This window comes from Macrosteles quadrilineatus, unplaced genomic scaffold, assembly GCF_028750875.1.
Source record: "Macrosteles quadrilineatus isolate MER2022 unplaced genomic scaffold, UCM_ALF_1.0 Scaffold_2__2_contigs__length_208266976, whole genome shotgun sequence".
NCBI classification, from domain to species: Eukaryota; Metazoa; Arthropoda; class Insecta; order Hemiptera; family Cicadellidae; genus Macrosteles; species Macrosteles quadrilineatus.
The window spans coordinates 110,744,909-110,768,405 of record NW_026542595.1 but is presented as its reverse complement, the minus strand read 5'-3'; the positions used below and the strand labels follow the sequence as shown (position 1 = coordinate 110,768,405).

At 34.8% G+C, this 23,497-nt stretch overlaps 1 protein-coding gene across 1 annotated transcript in view; it reads right to left on the bottom strand.

Moving 5' to 3' along the window:
- LOC128984777 (fat-like cadherin-related tumor suppressor homolog) overlaps positions 1 to 23,497 on the bottom strand; it is a 308,237-nt gene that overhangs the window by 233,747 nt on the left and 50,993 nt on the right. Inside the window, exon 2 of the mRNA XM_054404145.1 lies at positions 8,480 to 11,793. Within this exon, the coding sequence (XP_054260120.1) occupies positions 8,480 to 11,786 (3,307 nt within the window). The 5' untranslated portion in view covers positions 11,787 to 11,793. The remainder of the gene's footprint in view (positions 1 to 8,479; positions 11,794 to 23,497) is intronic.

The window sequence follows — 23,497 nt, the reverse complement described above, 5'->3', positions numbered from 1 at the left end:
AACGCCGCAAACCGCACTCAAAAAGGTTGACCCAGTACAAAATGACAGCTGTTCAAAGATTCAAATAAATACCAATTTCTTTGAATACAAACAATTTTTGTTAAATTTTTAAACAACCGTAATTTTTTAACAGATGGTCCTTTTTAAATGCGGTTTGCGGCATTCTTCTTTGCTTAAAAAGCTCTTTAAAATGATATGCATATCAACCTATGCTTACCTTAAAAACTAGGGTGTTCGAAAAGTCTGTGTACGGCTTTCTGCCATTTCACCCTAGTTTTTAAGGTAGTTATTAAGGTTGTACTAACAACTGCTTGATTATACACATACTAACATTAAAAGCTGAAAATTTTTAGTTTGTTTGCTTGTTTGTGATTAATTAAACATTACGTGCTGGTCCAATTGGTATTAAATATATTAATCTATTGTCCACTTTAGGTATGAGATACAAATTATTTGTTTAAATAATTAGTCAATCAAACCTTAATCAAACAATCAAACCATATGTCTGATACCTTTAAAATAAAATGAGTTAAAACAAGAACAGAGTTTCATAGCTAGGTAAAATAATGTTAACTAAAGGTATACATCCTATTCAGCATCATTTAAACAATAAACCTTCAAGACCTTGTTAATCATAATTTCAGTTTGGTAGCTATCTTTTAATAGTTTTACTTGAACGCTAAACCTCGTAGCTTGTTCAATATGTAATGCGAAAAGCCACAGTTGTTTTGCAATTAAGAATTAATGGAATTGAAAAATAAACTAAATTAATTTAATTTGGTCCTATGTAATTAAAAAGCGACGTTAATGTATGCAGAACATATTTTCCTTAACTAGCCTTCAAAGTTTTATATATTTTTTAGAGCTAAGTTTATAATGCCTACACTACAATTCAATGTTGTTGCATAGTGTTTACACGAAAAACTAATAAGAAACGTATCGTTCAAGTAGGGCTTAGTTTATAAACCAAGGTAGTTTCTTACTGAAGGCACGTTTTAAATTACTTTAACTATAGGTTACGTCAATTTTCCGGTTGTTTGTTCCATCTTTTTTCAATACGTTTCTGGTGATATCGTTTTGAAACGAGCTCTTTACAAAAAAACATTTTGAAAGGAATATTTTAAAAGGCTCACTGCTGTTTATGTGATCAAAACTCAATCAAGCATTTACCATGACAGGCAATTTTAAATTATAATATGACTCGAACGTTACAAACCATTAAACCAACTGACTAGATACTACGAGAATCTAATTCCACGAGGAATTCAATACGCATACTCATAGCATACTACGAATCATGTAAATAATCCCAGAATATATTTTAGGAATTTGTCATTGTAGATGAGAAGGAAGATGAAGATTTCAGGGATCTCATAGCATACTACGAGTCATGTAAATCCTCACAGAATTTATTTGGAATTTTACATTGTACATAAGGAGAAGGATGAAGAATTTAAAGAGGCTCTAAAAGTACACTACTAGTAATGAAAATTTGACTGTTATAATTTAAGATATGCACAGACAACAAAGGAAAAGGAGAATTAAAGACACTGACGCGCTTAAAAACCAAACATCAGTTAGTCTAGTCTAAGCGGGGTTTCGGAGGGCTTTTGTCCATAAAAAATCAGACGTTTTCAAATTTTCATTATTTTTTTAAGATTGATTATTTATAAAAGTAAACTGTACACTTGTATCATATCTATATTTTATTCAATAATTTATCGTACTCTCTCCGGACTGTAACCATAAATTAATCATGAAATTCAGAAACAGAATATTCATGGCAGTCATTTAACATGATAAATGTTTCTTATTGTAAGGTCTTTAACAAGTTACTATAAATCACAGTCAGAAAGTGAGGTTTACAAATCCCTCACAAATGCAGAGTTGTGCTTGGCTCAGACATTACTTACTTGTCGCTCCGTTAAATATTGACTCCCGACTTCCTTAGTAGCAATCCAAGAGAGATATTTGGAAAAGTATAGTATTTGTTCTTCTTTATTGACTGTGACTTATATTACTTATATTTAGTCTTAAACATAGGGCTTCGTTCTTTAACAATTTATTAAATACATTTCGTTGCAAGTCTATGCTTATTTTCTGCTATTATATATTACTAGCTTATTTTCTGCTTTTATATATTACTAGCAGAGTACCCATCCTTCGTACGAGATTGACATATAAGTACAAAATGCTTATTGCAGTTATACTCAAGTTTTGTGTTTGCAATGGGGGAGGACACAGTTATACTTTAGTATTACCCATCTACCATAAACATAATGTTCTACCACTTCAACTAAACAATAAAAAACAAATTAACTTGTAACTGTCGAAATGTTTTCAGAACAGTTTACCCTTGTACTGTACCGGCTCACCTCTTGCTGCATACGTTCAAGAAAATACCTCAGTTGCTCATGAGGACAGCCAAATGCAAGGTAATAGCGTGATAGCGAAAGAATCTAATAGAGCTATGCTCAGTTGTTGTGGGAAAACTGTTTAAAACAATTATTTTTTGGATATGCTAGGGAATAGAACCCCTGTGCCAAAGGCATGGATTGAATTAATATATTAAATGACAGCTGGTTATAATTCATTTGTTATTGTTTTGAACTTATAATTGTTACTATAAAAATACAAAAACTGTGAATCCAAACTCTCAACTTATTTCAGTTTTATCTAACTTTTAATCTTATAAAACTAACTAACTTTAAACTTGAACAACTAACTATTTGACATGGTAGCAGAGCTGCAACGATCCACACGTAACTGATCTTTATTTCACTTATTTGTACTGTCTAACTTCAACTGAACTTTGAACATGACGACTCGACTGAGGAAGAAGGCTGCCACTCTCACGGCACGTGTGAAGTCTACCCTTGCAGAGGCGACTACACTGCTTGACGCCGAGGACCCTTCGAGGACCGCGCTACTAGCGACGCTGGCAACTCTGCAAGGCTATTCAGCTCGCCTAGAAGCCTTGATGGAACAGATTGACCTAGACACAGCCAACGGGTCGGCAACTGTGGAGGGTACCGACGACGCCGAGGACCTTTTTGGTATCGTACTTGACAGTGAGCAAGTAATATCAACCTTGAAGGTAAGACTTGAAGCCTTCAACACAAAAGCTATCAATGATCATGCCAATAATTCAAATGGTCTTTCGTCCGAGAGAGTGTTGGAAAATCCACGCAGTTTAGTACAACTGCCTAAACTAATCCTTCCCATGTTTGAAGGTAACATTCTTAAATGGCAAGAGTTCTGGGACTCGTACAACTCTGCCATTCACAGTCAGCAATATTTAAATAAAGTAGATAAATTCAATTACCTTAACTCCCTTTTGAATGGAGAGGCCAAACTATGCATTGCTGGTCTACAATTAACTGCTGACAATTATGACGTTGCCATTTCTTTACTCCAAGAAAGATTTGCTAACAAACAACTCATAATCAGTTCGCATTACAAAGCCTTGATGGACTTAAGTCCCTTAAAATCGAACGACACTGGAAAACTTAGGAACTTTTTCGATGTTATTGACAAACACATCAGGTGTCTACAAAACTTAGGCGAAGATACCAACTCGAATTTTTTTTTCTCTGATTATGAGGAAACTTCCTCTGGATATAGTCATAAAAGTTGAGGAAAACAACGAAGATAATACTCTTGATGCCACTAAATTATGTAGTATAGTAAGAAATATAATCGTAGCTAGAGAAAAGTCACAACTTTTATTAGGTTTTGGATCAACAAAAACTTCCATCCCACCATCAGAAAACGGACACTACTTTCGTAGCTCAGAAAAAGGTAGTTTTTCAACTACACAGGCCCTTCCTTCGACCAAAAACAGAACTGCAACCTGTATTTTCTGCAAAGACGCCCACTGGAACGACCAATGCCAGAAGTATAAAACTGTTGAAGAAAGAAAAGGTAAGGTCAAAGGTCTCTGTTTTATTTGCCTGAAGAGTGGACACAACTTAAAGGATTGTAAGGTAAGCAAACCTTGTATATATTGCAAACAAAGGAAGAACCATCATAGAAGTCTTTGTCCCAAAAGATTTTCACAGTCCCTTAAGCCTCCCGAAAATTGTGCTGTCAATCCCGAAGTCTGTAGCGAACCTTCTCTTGTTACGGTTCATGAAAATGTGATTTTGCAAACGGCTAAGGTTTATTTGACGAGTAATGGCTTGACAGAGCCTGCTAAAGTTTTGTTTGATACCGGGAGTCAAAGATCTTATATCTGTACTAATATTGCATCAAAACTTAAACTAAAGAGCAATAACACTCAAGTTTTATCTGTATTTACCTTTGGTAATAAAGATGCAAAAACCTTTGAAACACAAAATGTAACTACCGGACTCATATTAAGTGATGGTAAGGTTTTCAATCTAAGTTGTAATGTAGTGCCTCAAATCACGGGAAAGTTAAGCAGTACCTCTAGTATTGATGTTTCCCAGATACAATCTCGGTTTCCATCCCTTACTTTTGCCGAGGGTCAAAATGAGGATTCAGTCATTGACTTGTTAATAGGAAATGATTTCTACTTTGACCTTATAACTAATGAAAAGATCGAAGTACACTCTGGTTTGTATCTAATAAGATCTAAGGTTGGCTGGATTTTAAGTGGGAGGGAAAAATCACCAAATGATGCAAAATCAAATAATTACTCTACGTCCTTTCTAACTATGTCACAACCTACAAATGTTTTTAATTTAAGGAATCATTTTGTGGAACCAGACTCACAGTTTGTACAAGATTTGCATATTAAAGACCTATGGAGTTTGGATAGTATAGGGATTCGTGATTGCCCTCATCAAAATGATGATGATATAGCTTTGGGTCAGTTCAATGAAACTATTAAGCTTGAAAATAGTAGGTATTCGGTTGGTTGGCCTTGGAAGGAGTATCCCCCTGACTTACCAAAAAACTACAATTTGTCTCTTTCAAGACTTAACTCACTTTTGTACCGTTTTAAAAACAAATCTAGTGTGCTTGAAGAGTACGATAAAACAATCAAGGATCAACTCTGTAACGGAATTATTGAAAAGGCTCCTCCTAACGATGACTTAACAGTTTGTCACTATATCCCACACCACCCAGTTATCAATGAGTGTAAAATCACAACGAAACTAAGAATTGTGTATGATGCATCATCAAAGAGTAAAAAGACAAATAACAGTTTAAACGATTGCTTGTACCGTGGACCGGTAATTTTAGAAGATTTGTGTAGTCTACTTCTCAGATTTCGTATGAATCCCGTTGGTGTTGTTGCGGACATCGAAAAAGCATTTCTACAATTAAATTTACAGGAATCTGACAGGGATGTCACTCGTTTTTTGTGGCTTAAGGATACATCCTCTCTTTCACTAGACAACAATGTTGAAGAGTATAGATTTTGCAGAGTACCATTTGGAGTAATTTCTAGTCCTTTTCTATTGAATGCAACTATACAACATCACTTACTCCACTCTCAACTTTCTGGGGTTTCTGAACGCTTGCAACATTCATTTTATGTCGACAACATGATTACTGGAACTCAAACCAGTCAGGATGCGGTTATTCTTTTCCAAACGAGTGAAACTATTTTTTCACAAGCTAGTATGAATCTAAGGGGTTGGTGCTCAAATTCTAAGCTATTTATGGCAAGTATTCCTGATGATAAAGTTACTACTGAAAATGAAAACAGTGTTTGTGTATTGGGAATAAAATGGGATACAATCAAGGACACGCTCTCTGTAAAACCAGTTAAAGTTGAACCTTGTGTTGTAACGAAGAGGACTGCACTGAAACTAGTAGCTTCCATTTTTGATCCTTTGGGTTTATTTACTCCTGTAGTTTTGAAAGCTAAGTTATTCATTCAAAACTTGTGGCTTGAAGGCGTTGATTGGGATGAAGAGCTTAACTCAGAACTTACAAAGGTATGGATGCAGATTCAATCAAACCTACTTAAAATTCCTGAGGTATGTATTCCAAGATATGTTGGAATCATTGGTGATACTTTAGAGTTACATTGTTTCACTGATGCATCTAAAGATTGTTACGCTACAGCTGTTTATTTGCGATTAAAGAGTAATAATACATCCACGACAAAATCAGTACTTATTTTCTCTAAATGTCATGTAACCCCCAAGTCAAAGCCAAACATCACTATACCACGATTGGAATTACTTGGTGTTTTAATTGGGGTGAGATCATTGAAGTTTACTGAAACTGCGCTGAAGACTTCTGTGACACGAAAAATACTTTGGACAGACTCACAATGTGTTCTCCATTGGTTGAATACAAATAGGATACTACCAAAGTTCGTTGAGCGAAGACTCTCAGAAATTAAATCACATACCGATGTAGAGTTTCGTTACGTACCTTCTAGTAACAATCCTACAGATTTGGCGACTCGCGGATTGACTATTAATGAGTTGCAGGATAGCCAGTTATGGTGGTCAGGCCCTGAATTTCTAGGTTCATCGGAACATGAATGGCCACGAAATGACTTTAATCAAATCACTTCAATGTCAGAACAAACTTACCAAGACACATTGAACATTTGTGAACTTCCCACATCTAACCAAGAAGTTATGGCTGCAACTCAAGAAGCCACAAGTAAAGGAAGTCCTTTTGACATTGATTGTACAAAGTTCTCGTCTCTAGATAAACTAATTCGAACGACAGCATATTGCAAACGAGCTATTAAAGCATTCAAGAAACTTTCAACTCCATTTACATCCAACAAATTGAGCTTCGAAGAGCTTCATGAGTCTACTTTATGTTGGTTGAGATACATACAAAGCTTGCATTTCAGCACTAGTATTAAAAGCTTAAAACTTGGCAGGACTGATCATCTCCAAAAACAGTTGGGGTTGTTTTTGGATGAATATGGAATATTGAGATGTAGAGGAAGACTTCAAAATGCTTATTTGTCATCGGAAATGAAATTTCCTGTGCTTTTACCTAAAAATGACCATTTTACCAATTTAGTAATAAATGACTATCATGTAAAACTACAACATGTTGGTGTTCAACACACTTTATCGGAAGTCCGAAAACACTATTGGATTATTCAAGGAAGATCTCAAGTGTCTAAGATTATCAGACAATGCCAGAAATGCAGAAGATGGGATGGAGGTCCATTCAAAATGCCGTCTTTCCCTCCCCTACCAATGGAACGTGTTACCCACAATATTCCTTTTTCATACACTGGTCTAGATTACTTTGGTCCGTTGTACGTGAAGAGCAATGAACTCACTGATGACTCAAGAAAGGTATATATTTGTATTTTTACATGCTTAACTGTTAGAGCTATTCACCTAGAACTGGTCAGTGATATGACGTCAAGTGAGTTCTTGTTGGCTTTGAAGCGATATGTAAATAGAAAAGGAAAACCTTTGGAGATATATTTGGACAACGCTCCACAGTTCAAACTAGCTTCTTCATTCTTAGAGAATATCTGGGAAAACAACTTCGTAGATGATGACGTCTTATCTTTTGTACATAGCAATGGGTGTAAATTCAACTTCATCCCCGAATTCGCTCCTTGGATGGGAGGATTCTACGAACGGCTCATTTCTAGTGTAAAAAAATGCTTGAAGAAAACTATTGGACAATTGAAGTTGACATACACACAGCTAGAAACTGTATTATACGAAACTGAGGCCATTTTGAATTCAAGACCTCTTGTGTACGTTTCTTCCGAAGACATATGCCTCAGTGATGAAATCATAACACCCGGACATTTTTTGAATTTCCATGGTAAAAATGGTTTGATTGGAAATTTAAAGTCACATAACATCCAAACTAACAAGGACTTCGAAAGAACATCAAGAAAAAACATTCTTGAAATTTGGAAAAAAGGAGAAAATGTGTTAAGTTTATTTTGGAAGATCTGGCTTCAAGATTACTTAATGAGCCTACGTGAAAGAAAAACAACTGAAATGAAGCAGAAAAAAGGAACTACAACAAACAAACCAAATGTTGGAGAAACTGTTCTGATCCATGAAGCACTACCACGAGGAAGTTGGAAAATGGGCAGAATAGTAGAACTTCACTCAAGTCGAGACGGAAAAATAAGAAGTGCTACAGTAATTCTCAGCTCGAAGAAGAAAGTTGTACGTCCCTTAAATCTTTTATATCCACTAGAAGTGAAGAATTATTAGTGTTTGTCCTTCGCCCGGAGTGTGCCAAAGGCATGGATTGAATTAATATATTAAATGCCAGCTGGTTATAATTCATTTGTTATTGTTTTGAACTTATAATTGTTACTATAAAAATACAAAAACTGTGAATCCAAACTCTCAACTTATTTCAGTTTTATCTAACTTTTAATCTTATAAAACTAACTAACTTTAAACTTGAACAACTAACTATTTGACAACCCCGGTTCTTCTCCCACCGAAGGCCGTGGATCCACCAGTCTAGCATCTCCATATCCAACCAACTTTATTTACAAAAATATTAACACGATATAAATTGAATATATGTCTTCACATACCTTTATCATCGATGTTGAAGAGCCCAAGTCCAGATCCTCCAATGATGATGAACGAAATCCTAGAGTCTTCTCCGGGAGAATCTGCATCCGTAGCGGTCAGTGACGTCACCAAACTATCGGCCGGTAAGTTCTCTCTGATTTTCGCGGAAAATGCGAAATCCCCGAATTTGGGAGGGTGTTCGTTCTCGTTCACGTCTGTTATTTCAATAGTCAAGTTAACTTCCGACGCGAGCGCTGGCACTCCCAAGTCTTCGCCGGAGATGACCAACGCGAACATTTGTCTGTCTTCGTAGTCTAGCCGTGCCGTAGTACGTATTGTTCCTGTCTCCTGGTCAATGGCGAAGGGGATCTCTCCCACAGGATGAATGATCGAGTATTTAACAACTCCTCCTTGGTCAAGGTCCGGGTCCCACACGTCCAGAGTCACTACGACCGTTCCTACAGGAAGATCTTCACGAATCTTCACCAAACACGATTTTGAAGGAAATGTTGGTACTTCATCATTCACGTCTTCAACAATCACTTTTACAACTGCGTAAGAATGAAGAGCGTCAGGGTCTTTCGGATCGGACGCGCGATCTATCGCTTTAATTTTCAATTCGTGAACAGACTGGGTTTCACGGTCAAGCATATCTGCTATAGTGAGCATCCCCGACCTGCTGTCGATTGCAAAGTTGTCTGTGTCCGTTTCAATTTCGTAACGTATATGGGAGTTTTCTCCAAGATCTTTATCGCTAGCTCGGAACTGAAATATTTCAAATCCACTGGGAGTGTCTTCTCTGATCCTGAAACTCGCGACGTTTTTGTCGAACACCGGTGCGTTATCGTTGACGTCAAGTATTACTATTGACACTATTCTGGAAGAAGAGAGTCTTGGTTGGCCGAGATCAAACACTGTTATGTTTAAGTAGTATCTTTCCCTGTGCTCTCTGTCCAAGTATCCGGCTACTTTTAGCTCTCCTGTTTCTGGATCGATCGTAAACGTAGAATCTTCGTCACCTGATGTGATGCCGAATATAAGTTTACCGTTGTAACCCAAGTCTCTATCAACGGCTTTTACCTTCATCACTACAAAGTCTATAGGAACGGATTCGTTTATTTCAATCTCATTCGGCATACTTATGAATTGCGGTGGATACACATTCGCTCCGTAGCGATTCGGTAAAGTAACCTCATCTTCTTCTTTGCTCTTTAAACCGTTGTTTTTCTCAGCTAGAGCCAAAACCTCTGTCAACCTCTTTGCAACACCTAAGTCTTTACAGTCGAAACTAGCGGAATCGCCGTTCACCAGGAAGTCCCTCGGACGATCCGAGTTAATCAGTTTTATATGTACGCGAGCAAAGTCGGCAAAATGTGTGCCATCGTACGCTGTAACATTTATGTGTCTATCAGAGGTTGCAACTTCTCTCAAATCACAAGCTACAGACAACATTCCAGACGTTACATCTAATCTAAAACATCCATCTTCGTTTCCAGAGGCTATACGATACGTAATTATATTCCCAGCATCAAGATCTATCGCAGATAAAGTAACGATATCAGTATCAATGGGAACCTGCCTTGGAAGATGTCCTACGCAATCTGTTTTCTCAAAAAGTGGTTTATTATCATTGATGTCCCTTATTCTTACTCTTAATTTCATTTCAGATTGCCTCCTGTAAGGCGTGCCCCAGTCGGAAGCCCTAATGTACAAATTATATTTGCGACGCATCGATTCATAATCGAGCACCTTCGTTGTTCGCACTAAACCTGTAAAGTGGTCGATTTCGAAGGGCACGGCATTTAGGTTAGCGATACTGTAGGAAATGTATGCGTTCTCTCCTGAATCTTTATCTTTCGCTGTCACTTTAGCTGTCGACGCTCCTGCAGGTTCGTTTTCGTTAATCCAAACATCCATAACAGGAGATTCAAACTGAGGGTCGTTATCATTCATATCCACCACGTGTATCTTCACTTTCGCAGACGATTGCTTCCTTGGTCGAACAGCTCCGTGGTCAATAGCCGACACCGTTAGTGTATAAAAAGTTTTCAATTCCGCATCAAGAGGGACAGCTGTGTACAAAACCCCGGTTTTCGAGTTGATTCGGAACTCACCGGCTTCGTTTCCACCTACTATTTCCAACAAAACAAAATTGGAATCCAAATTATTCCTTTCGTCAATTTTCAACCTTATTATCGACGAGTTCACAGGAGTATTTTCAGAAACATCAACCTCGTATACTTCTCTATCAAAAACAGCTTTGTTGTAATCAGTTTCTTTCAATTTGAATGGAACTGATATATAAGTAGTCCTAGATGGCGTTCCTTTATCAATAGCTCTCAAGGTCAAATTATAGCCACCAGGATTACTATTTTTGTCAGCTAATTTCAAAATTTCAATATTGAACTCTTCTCCTTTCACTCCCGGTGTTGGAGATTCCGCTTTGGTTATTCTAAAATGTCCATCGTCATCACCGTCGACAATCTCAAGACTTTGTATTTCCCCGTTTATTCCCTCGTCTCTATCTATAACCCTCACTACAGCGTACACGTCCACATACGAATGCTCCGTCAGCTCGGGTAGATTATACACGTATATCTTCGGTCCGTGTAAGTTCACTTGTGTCACTACCACTCGAACCATCGCAGAATCAAAAGGTTTCTCCCTAAACCTCGGGTCGACAACCCCTCTGTCTCTCGCGACAACTTTCAAATCGTAAACAGATCTTTCCGAATACCTCAAAGGTTTTACTAAAGTGATCACCCCCGTCACCGGGTGTACTGCAAAGTGTTCCGTCACTTCTGGGAAGCTGTAGTACACCTCGCCGTTCACTCCTAGATCAGCATCCTCTGCGAACACTGTAACTATACTACTATGAACCGCCAGGTCCTCTGGGACAGTCGCTGTATATTCCGACGAAAAGAAGAAAGGACCTAAATCGTTCGTGTCGATTATATTCACTACCACTAAAGTCGTTTGAGTCACTTTGCCGTCCACTGTTGCGTTGACGGTAAGTCTGTATACGTCTTTACGCTCCCGGTTGAGATCGAAAGTTCTCGCACGGACTACTAGGAACCAGAAGTCGCCGACGAGTCTCGCCTCGACGCGGAAGTGATTGTTCGGGTCACCCTCCACGATGCGGTAGCTCACGTTGGCGTCGACACCGTACATCCCCATCTTGGTATCCGTGGTCGCCAGTGTGTCACGCAGGGAGTTCTCGGGGATGCTGACGTTGTAGGAGGCTTGAGTGAACTGGTACTGGGTCTCCGATGTGGTGGGGATGGAGAGGGAGATGAACAGTAGCAGAGCCCCCGGCCACAGCGGCATTGCAATTCTGCAACAAAGTCACAGAGTTAGAATTGCGAAAAGATATAATGAAATACACAAATGGAGTAAAAGAATCTTGTATCTTCTCCAACGAGACGATTAAAAAAATTATTAATAACTCCCACGAAGTCTCCACGTCTGTTTTTGGGAGTGCACCGATATCATCAAGCTTTGTACACTATATACTGTATAGATCCTCACAATTCAGGATCTCTCAAACAGTGACTCAATTAGTGGACATTTTAAAACGGATAATACTGTAAGTGTTTCTTTTAAATATGTGGTATGGTTTTTTTTCGTTCGTAGCTGTTAAGGGTTATTTACTATCTTATTCTTTTAACACAGAGTAGTGGTTGAATCACCAAAATTTTACACCGATATTTTGATCACATTAAAACGAACTTTACGTTCAAAAATAGCATACAGCTGTTCTGAGTCATACTGAAATATTCATTACATAAACTAAAACCAAATCAAGCAGAAGAAACTTTGGTTACCGAAGATTACAAGATCCAAAGTTACTAAAGATATTATAGTACTCAATGCTCTGAATTGGCTCAATGAAAAGGTAAACATAAGATTACACAAAAATACATAATGGTCTGAATTATTAGTCTGAAGTATGATTTATGAATTGATTCGATGCCACGGTAAACCGAAGATTACGAGAAAGTGCATTCAAGTACGGAATGGTTCTGATTGGCTCAATGACACGGTAAACAAACAAAATTATTATTTAACTTAGTTTTTGAAAGGTAACTACAAACCAAAACTATATAATGTTGTGTTTAATTTATTCAGTACTACAAAAGTTTTAAATTTGAATTATTCAAACAGCTGTGAATAAGTTTATTTATATTTGGGATTTGTTTTTTTTCTGTTCAATTTGTCTGTTATTTTGTTTTTAAAACATAGTATTGGTAAAATATTAAAATTGTACACCAATATGTAACATTTTCATCATATGAAGCCTATAGTTTTAATCACCATAAACAGCTCATTACAAACTAGACATTGTATTTATTAAAACATCAAAACCATGTAACGCTAGGATTTAAATCATAGTGACAAATGATGAAATATACACACAAGGGAAATGCTGCCAGTGTTATTAGTTAAGTTACTGCTAGAATCAGTGCGGTTGGATACAGTGAGGTGCAATACAAACACAAAATATAGACTCCCTTGAGAATACACATGTGGCAGCGTCGGTCTTGCAATACAATTACACATATGTGGCATTTAAATGTTAACTACACAATACAGCTTGTATTATAACTGTCTGCGCTAGTTTGCTTGCTAAGTTTTCAAAATATTTTTCATTGTAAATGGAATTAAAAATATGATAACCGTAAGATTACTCATGTTTTCCGAAAAAGGTTTAAAAAGTGATGAATACAATTAAAGATTAATTGCATTTATGGAGGTTTTCAAATGTTTTATATTCTGTCCATATTGTGTATACTAGTTATCCTTTATTTAAATTAAATAGCCTTACTAAACCATCTGGTATGGTGTGCGAGTGTGTTATTCACAACCAAAAAGTTGATGTTTTTATTTCGTATCATATGTGCTTTTCGCGTTTGCGTATGTTTGCACTTTTAAGGTTGAGCAGTGTACTGATTTTTATCTACACAGATAATAAGGGCGTGATGGATTCGAAACCTGTTCCGCGTGAGCCCCTTTTGGTGTACAGTGCCATAGAGAACTTACGATATAATATCGGATGAACATTTTTATTCAATATAAATATTGATAGATATGTTTCAGTACATTTTATGTGTATACTGTATATCTGAACATTTAATTTTGCAGATACTGTAGTTCTCATATTTTGATGTTACAGCTTGGTTGTTATCTTTTTTGGCTGTGTTATTGATAACTTGAATAAAAGTATTTATTAATATTATTAACCAATATTTGTAAAAAGTATAGCATTGGACAGACAGGAAGGTCATTCAACTGTAGATACAAAAAACATGTACAAGCGTTTAAATCAAAGAATGTACCTAGTATATGTGGCAGAGCACAAGCTTAATGAGAATCATAAATTCAGTAAAATTAAAACAGATATGACAGTTTTAGACAACAGATCAAAAAGAAATAAATTAGATACAAAAGAAGAATATCATATATACTGCAGCTACAAGAAAGATCCTAAAAAATATAATTTATACAATGCAAGTAAAGAAACAAAATCATATATATGAAAAAAATTTAAAATTAAAGAACACAAACGTAAAGAGAAAGAAAATAAAAACCCATGAGTTGTGTTTAAAGTGAGGTTAAATATGTTACTCTTGTAAATTGCCTAAAGGTCAATACATGTAGACTTTATAAAATAAAAACTCTACCTGCATTATTTTTTAAAATATTTAACTGTCCTGGGACTTTTTTACCACCCTGTATATATCATATTTTTATATGCATAGTCGACTCAACAATGGCCAAGTCAGCGTTTCTCCAGCTGCTAGCTGTCTCATCGCTTAATATTGTTCTTTCTCTCTTCAATGCTAAAATATTCTCTATGGATTTAAAGTCTGATAGAAGGATTGAAATAAGAAAAATATGAAAAACTTTCAGGATCCTACACTGATATTTTTGTGACTTTTAAACTAATTTCACTACACAATTTAATTGAATTTTTTGTAAATACAGGGATTAATGGAATTAAAATCATCAAAAGCTAAATTAAAAATCAGCTAAATTAATAGTACGTTTAAACCATTACAAATAAATCCTCATGTCCCTCATTAACACTGGTCACTTTTAAGTAGTTTTGGTAGCCTGACTTACGCTTTCAAAGTTCACGTGTTTTTGTAAAACAAGCAAAAAATCTTTATATTTACAGTTTTTCAATCTTATTTCAATTGAAGTTGGGTTTTCACTGTCCCACCTTCACATCCTAGGACGCTAGGTTCTAGCCGGGAACTGTTTTACGCATTACTTCAGATTTGTCGTAAAGGTCGCATTATCACACGGATAAAATCAATTTGTGATAAGCAGGATTTGAACCCGGGACCTCGTGCTATGAAGCCCCGAGCTCTACCATAAGACCAGCTCGCAATTCAATTTAAACTACTCATGTTTGAAAGTGTAACCTATTTACCGTAGTCTCCCATAGAAAGGAAAAATAGCAGAACAATTAGTAAGCCTAAGTGATGTCATTGATTTTATTTGCTATGCAGATTTTTTCTTTGAATCTCCAATATTAGGTATCGTTGATCCCGACCAATATATGGAACATGTAGATTTCTAATAATTCCATTTATATATCTAACAATCTAGAAGGCTAGTTATTAGCGCGTAAAAATATGAAACAGTTCAACGATTGTATAATTTAAAAAGAATTATTGAATGTAAGATTATTAAATCGTAAATCGCATAATTTTTAATTTGAACTATGACTTCACAATTATAAGCAAATTTTTTAATTAGCTACTCGTTCATTTTACTATTTAAAGCCGATAATCCTTCTACCCACTACATCAGCTTTAGCTATGATATTGTGAATGTTTATCCGGTCTTTTAATTTGTTTAGTACTTTAACAATTTACGACAAGGGTTTTCTTTTAGAAAGTGCAACACTGTAATTTGTTGTGATAGGAAACTTTTTTCCATCAAAATTACGTTTTTAATGCTAAAGTGTGTTTTTAATGCTATATAATTTCTTCATCAATATTATACGATTCATTAAGTTTACAGAAAGTAATTAAATATACGTCTAAATCGAAATCTATCACTACCTACTATTATACGTATTTACCATCTTTTCAGTTAACATTAAAAACGTAAATATATGTTTCAAGTGATATTAGAAACATCTCATCCAATTGTAATGCTTTAAAATTATAACTCCTTTGGCTAAGCAAACACATTGGAATTATTAAACCGCCTCTTTGAAGACTCCCTATTCCGTCTCAATTCGATGAATTCGTTGCAAGTAACCATTCAATTTGGAAAAAACAAACTCTTTTAGAGCAAGTTTTATTTATATTTAACCACGCTGCGACATGCGGCGGAGGTACACGATACATCAACCAATTGAATTTTTATGGATATCGTAAAATGGCGGTAGATTCATATGAATGGAACGATGCGCTTCCAGCAGTAAAACTTGTGATATAATCCACCACATGGGATAAGTAATAAAACTTGTGATTTATTTATTTTGTTTTTACTATACAGTATCTATAATATATAGATCTTTATCCAATCTTTATATGTTTATGGTTCCATCATTTCTGCTGTTCTCTTAATTTATGGACACTTTAAACCATCAAAGCAAAGATAATATATGTTGCTAAAAAATGTGGGATAAAGTGGTTTAGTACTGAATCCCAGGTAAATAATACAATTGTAATACCCTACGTATTGCAGGCACAGAATTGAGTAAACGTTACAAAATATTTAGTAAATATTTTCTACAACTAAAGGTTTGTCTCATCCTCGGTGTTCTAGTGACAATTATTTACAAAACAATGAATAACAGATATTAGTAGTTTTAGATAGTCTTTAGACACGAGTTTAAAATTTAAGGCCTTAGGGGGGTCCTTTAAAACTTTTACGAGTGTTTTAAGGCTAATAATACGAGTTGCGTACACTACTTTACCTACCGTTTTTTTATTACTAAAAATCACGACATAAAACTTCTAAGAGTGGTTATGTTTCCGATAAAAACCTCTCATTGCCACTAATTGTGATACTCATTGTCTCAACCACTCACTTATTGTATAATCAATTAAATTGGCCTTATCAGTTGATAAGTTGACGTTCGAAGCATTACAATTTTAACCACAGGGTGAACATAAAAGAAGTTAACAACTTTGAAAATCAATTTATCGAAAACTACGAATCTGACATCGCTGCGGTTGGTACCAGTGAGTCGGAAAACACCTTAAGTTTTGTCTCAAATAGCTGATTGCTGTCAACAATACAACTATGTGACAAAAGATGTTATTTATTGATTTGTTTAAAAATGGTCAAACGCTCTCAGAAAAGTCTTTTTGAGTGTTAGAATTAGAGAGAACTCAGTCTGCCACCCGTGTCCAAATGTGACTTTTTTGTGGGGAATGTGAAAGGCAAAGTTTTTGTTCCTCCTTTGCCATTGAACCTTATGGAGATCCGAAATCGTATTACTACTGCAATACAAAGTGTCAATGAGACCATTCTTGAAAAAGTTTGGACAGAATTTAGTTTTAGAATAGATGTGTGTAAAATAAGCCGAGGATCCCATACTGAGCACTTGTAATATATGGGAAAAAACTTGAGGATCTTAGCTTTCTAATGGTGTATTTCACATTCTCCTAGGTGGTATAACTTTTCTGTAATCTTTTATTAAAGTTGTTCACTTCTTTTGTGTTCACCCTGTATTTTCTCTCAATCCTTGAACCTCATTGTTCCGAAACTGTACTGTAAAGTAACAAAACAATTAAGTAAGTAAACAGCACTGTTAAAGCAATCTTTTCAATTCTAACAACCTGAAAAAGGTAGTTTACAAAACGGCAGTATGTAATATATTTCAAGAAATAATTATATAGGAGTATTTCTTGATAAAAATCTCAGTGAACAAAAATGTCAAGATAATTTCCAAGAACAGATACACAAAAATGAATTTAATGTAACGAGGTTTACGTCTAATCCGTAAGTTTTTGCATTCCCCGTTTTCCCAAGGACAGAATTACAATTCTCAAAAACTCTCAGCCCAATAATGTCACTTAAGCTGTCGAATCTTTCAATTCCATATGGTGATCTTTCAACGAATTCTATCAAACATTTTATTACATTATTTTATGCAAAAGGTTGAACACTTTTCTGTGCTATTTAAAAACATTTTGCTTACACAACTGTACAAATACTCTCAACTAAGACTGTTGAGAAATGTTTACTTTAAAATATGGTGTACGTTTACACCATATTTTAAAGTAAACATTTCTCAACAGTTAGAGGAAAATAAATTGCTGAAGAGTTTTCCTTTTTTCAGTAAAGTAATAGTTTAACTGCATCTTAACAAACATTTGTGTAATAAATTTGTAGAAAGCGTTTTAAAGGAATGAACCACTTAATACGTTTCAGTTTTTTTTTTATAAATTATATAAACACAATTTTGAAGGATAATTATACCTTGTGATTTAAAATGGTTTAATTAACACTACTACATCGTTTGAGTGTAGTTTTTGATGATGGTAGGTTTATCAGCAACATAGGTAAATGGTAACATGGTACATGGTTAATACCACCATGGTAGGTTGATTTCAGGACATTTACCATCAAGATTTTTACAATATATTCCGACTTCTGTGTCATCTTTCCTTTTGATTTTCTAGCATGAGCTAAGTTGGTTCATCAATTTATAGCACCATGGTAGGTTGATTTCAGGACATTTTCCATCAACATTTTTACAATATATTCGGACTTCTGTGTCATCATTCCTTTTGATTTTCTAGCATGAACTAAGTTGGGTCATCAATGTTAAGATTTAATCACTTTCTTCTTCTTAGGTACTTTTTTCTCACGGGATCAGTTTCCAGATCCCAAAACACCACGAAAACTTTCATTTTACTACTTGCAATGGGAAATATCCGCAAAAATTCCTCGAAACTGATTGCTTCACAAGCTCACTTAAAAAAAACTAATAAATATGTAATTATTAACCAGACTTATAAAGAGTGCTTTCAGTGTTCATAACATTATTTTAAAGCTATACCACATTTAATCATTTATCCTAACAAATATTAAGGATAATAGCTATTTACGTTACAAGTGTAGTAAGAGCGTTTATACATCACGCAGGTGAATGACGTGCAACGAGAGGAAGCGAGTCGCTTAATTTACTAAAGTGATGTAAACACGCTCTTGCGTTACGTGTAACGTACAAGATTTTACCTGACCCAACAATATACAGGGGGTTACGTACAATATATCCAATTCACTCGTCTTCTAACAGTAACGTTCATGCAATGGGAAATATCTGCAAAAATTCCTCGAAACTGATTGCTTCACAAGCTCACTTAAAAAAAACTAATAAATATGTAATTATTAACCAGACTTATAAAGAGTGCTTTCAGTGTTCATAACATTATTTTAAAGCTATACCACATTTAATCATTTATCCTAACAAAGATTAAGGATAGTAGCTATTTACGTTACAAGTGTAGTAAGAGCGTTTATACATCACGCAGGTGAATGACGTGCAACGAGAGGAAGCGAGTCGCTTATTTACTAAAGTGATGTAAACACGCTCTTGCGTTACGTGTAACGTACAAGATTTTACCTGACCCAACAATATACAGGGGGTTACGTACAATATATCCAATTCACTCGTCTTCTAACAGTAACGTTCATGCTATGTGAAATATCCGCAAAAATTCCTCGAAACTGATTGCTTCACAAGCTCACTTAAAAAAAAACTAATAAATATGTAATTATTAACTAGACTTATAAAGAGTGCTTTCAGTGTTCATAACATTATTTTAAAGCTATACCACATTTAATCATTTATCCTAACAAAGATTAAGGATAATAGCTATTTACGTTACAAGTGTAGTAAGAGCGTTTATACATCACGCAGGTGAATGACGTGCAACGAGAGGAAGCGAGTCGCTTAATTTACTAAAGTGATGTAAACACGCTCTTGCGTTACGTGTAACGTACAAGATTTTACCTGACCCAACAATATACAGGGGGTTACGTACAATATATCCAATTCACTCGTCTTCTAACAGTAACGTTCTTTTACAAACAAAAGCTAGGTTAAGAAAATACTGTAAAGCATAACAATAACATTCAAGCGCACATCTGATTTCTAGAGTTGAACGTCGTTGGCTCCATAGAGGTATATTTTATTAAGTTGAGCACTCAATGTTATTTAAATGGAATTCAATACTTCACCGAGTGAGTTTTTGAAACTTTACTTCACTCATGAAGTAAAGAAGTTGTATACATCACGCTTGGGATAGGGAAGTTTAAAATGGCGGGTTGCGTAAAAATATTTAAAAAAATTGAACATGTTATACATTTTTTAAATCGTCAACGTAAGATGTAATATGAAGATGGAGAACTACGTTGGACGGTAAAGGTGCTTTTAGCCGACGTCAATATCATACAGACCCTCAGAAACCTGAAGCATCTGATGGCTACTTTCAGGCGATCAAATAAAAACATGTTACTTTACACAGATTTAAAAAACGTTTTAGCTTGAAAGTATTTATTCAACAATTATTAAAACGAAAGTATTTCCTAAGAAAATGTAGATTTTCTTAATGATAATTAGGAATGTACAATGATAATTTAAAAAACGATAGAAAACCGTGAGACTTGTCCGTGATGATTTCTCAGACTAAATGAAACAACTAAAAATATACCTACGTGATTTTATAAACATCATTATTACCACGATTACTAGAAAAATACCGGTATGGATCATTAACATAAACAAATGACGTTTTTGGCCCGAAAATAAACATTATTTTAACATTGCTTAAATGGAACTGCCTAAACATATGTTTAATGCCATTAGTATAGGATTCGGGCCAACAACATCATTTGGTTTTGTTTATGATCCATACCGGGTATTTTTCTAGTATTCGTGATTATTACTAGTGATTCAACGAAATTGTAACCACAACTTCCCAGCTTTAACCGCCTAATTCTACGTGATATTAGATTGAACATAAAGTTGGAGAACAATTAGTTTCAAGCGAGAACCAAGAGGTCAAGTGTGGTTGGTCTGAGTTGAAACTCTAAATTGACCCAACTCAGTTAACACAAATAACATCAACTTGTTGCTTGTGTCCACCTGCTGGGAAGCGTTTACAGTTAAGAGAACCAAATTTGTCTAATCAGCTGCATTAACAATGGATATGCATGTTTTTATGTTCTACACGTTGGCTTGATTTCGGCCTCTTGGGACCTCAAAACGAAAAAGTAAATCGGTCTCGGGTCTAGATCTTACCACAAGGCTAAGGTGATAGCTCATTCTTTATATGGGAAATTCGCTAGAAAAATAAAATGGATTAAACATCATACAGAGCACAAAAAAAACACAGAGCATTCTTATGTTGAAAAGATTCTAAAAGATATTATAATAATAACTACATCACCTTATAAACATTACTGGCCTCTTTTACGTGTAAGTAGATAGACTTCCCATGTAATGTTAAAATTTGAAGCCAAGAAAATTGATGAAGTTAAGGACCATGTAACTAGAGGTTACTAGTGTATTGGGTTAAATTTTAATTGAAATCAATGCAGAATCATAGCAAACAGCTGATTGATTTATCACTTGACACAGAATATTGTAATTAATTGGTAAGACCATCTCAACAGATTGCACAACGTTTTTAGTTTTTCCATTGCTTGGGAAGTCTATTCTGTGTATACTAAAATCTAGGAACATTAACTATTTTACAGCTTAATCATTATGTTCTTAAAGCTCAGAATTAAACCTTAATTTTGTTTATGTACTTATAGGATACAACACTTTTATTTCTTCTTAAAACCAACAATTAAAAGACAAAAACCACTACAATTAAAGCCTAAACCTAAACATTAAATGAATTAAGATTATTTTTGTACTTATCCATTTTTCAAGCAATACGTTGTTTTTAAATTTCTTTAGAAATAACAACCTTTTGATCCGAAAGTATAAAACAACTTTTTTAAATTACCAAAAGGAGAAATTCTCTGAAAGCAATTCATGTTTTCATTCCAAAATACACCACCTGATCTCAGTAATTTTAACTCTCCACGAACCGAAGAAATTTCAATAGCAACTTATTGATGAATTTGCCACCTCTTTTATACCTCTCTCGAGTTTCCAACGAGTAAATTTAGCTTTCGATAAAATGTAATAATTTTACTTTAGTTTTAAAACTATTAAATACTTAGCTGTTTTAATTACCACTGTTAAATAAGAGGTTGTTTCGTAGTTATTAAATTGATGGTTCAACTACATTTACCTAATGTATATTTATTCAGGAGTGTGTATTATATTTATGTAAATCTATATTACTTACGGCAATAAAAAATATGGTATTAAATATAGTCTTTTGTCGACCGGTTAAAAAAATTAATTAAGTGAAAATGTAGTTATTTTGTACGATTATAGATTATTTTCTAATACACAAGCTTATTACACAATACCTAACCAATCTTCACGTTTCTATAGCTTATCAAATATATAGTTTATGTATAAGCATGTTTTCATTACTTTCTTTTCTTTTTATTACTGTTAAAGTACTAATTTCTAAAGGTCCATTGTGGTCCGTTATAAAAATACCAAAAAAAATCACACGTTGTTTCGGAGTTGTTGTTTTGGATTCATTAATTTACAATAACTAAAGTTGGATTTTTCATCTACGAATCACAAATATCCCCCCCCCCCCTTCATTACACATTGGAAATATAGTTTCAATATTATCTATATTTATAAAAGAGGAAGTTTGTATAATATTTTAACGTTATGGACTCCGAAACCGCTCGACAGATTCTAATGAAACATTCGGGCATTATTAAGCATTATTCAAGGATGGTTTGTGTGAAGTTTGGTGCAGATCCGTCAAAAGGGCTCCACCCCAATGGCTCTGGAGTTTCCCATGTTAAACTTATGAGTGTGTGTTAACCTTACATATTTAAATGGGTTTGTTTAGCTGGTTCAACTAAACAATTTGATTCTGTGATCTTCAAAAGCATTAAAAAGTTAATAGGTATACCAAAAGGGTGCAGCACTATTATTTTTTTTTAATTCATGACAACAGCTACTTTGCAACCAAAAGGTGAGTGAGCCTAGCGAACGAACTTCAACCTGGAGGCGAATTAGCGTAGCGAACGAGCTCCAACCTAAAGGTGAGTAAGCGTAGCAAACAAACTTCAACCAGGACGTGATTGAGCGATGCGAACGAGCTCATCTTGAAAATGAACGAACATTTGACATAAAACCACATTTTTGGACTTCTGTCGGGCCAGCTAGTTTAAGATAAGTTTAAATGCAATTATTTTATCCACTAAAAATATTTGTTCAATATTATGTATTTTTAGTTCTTGTATTTCAACTGGGATATACATTTTTTACTGGAAGGTGATGCATAACTTATTTTAGAAACATGCTATTATAAAAATCGCAATATTAGTTGTAGTTACAAAGTGAAAAATATTTAGGACATCTCATAGTTTGTATTTGTCACGTCATTTTTTCGCCTTTGTTTGTGGTCCACATAGAAAATTTTCCTTAAATAAAAAGAATAATACAGAGATCAAAATGAACCAAGTAAAGTTCAAAGCAAAATTAATTTTATAAAGATTTTGAAAGTCTAAGTACAAATAAGGGATTTTCATCTATGAACATAACAGAAGAAAATACAAAATTATTTTAAAACTACTATATTAGATACTTTTTTATCATAATAAGCTTAAAATATTAATAGAGAATACATACAAGAACTTAATATAAGATAACGAAAACATGTTATGAAAAATCAATGATATGTTTTCATATTTTCACGACGGCAAGTTTTAATCTGTTTTCTATTTATTATTGCATGTGGAATATTCTACGTTCCCAATCGATACAATTTAACAATAAGGCAGGTGAAGCACATATTAAGCACGAGTACCAAACATATACCAATTCCAAGTTAGCTAACATGTAGCACAGCAATCTACCAGAGATGTTAAACATTTCAACCCCAGTGAGGTAATATTGTGGCGCAGGA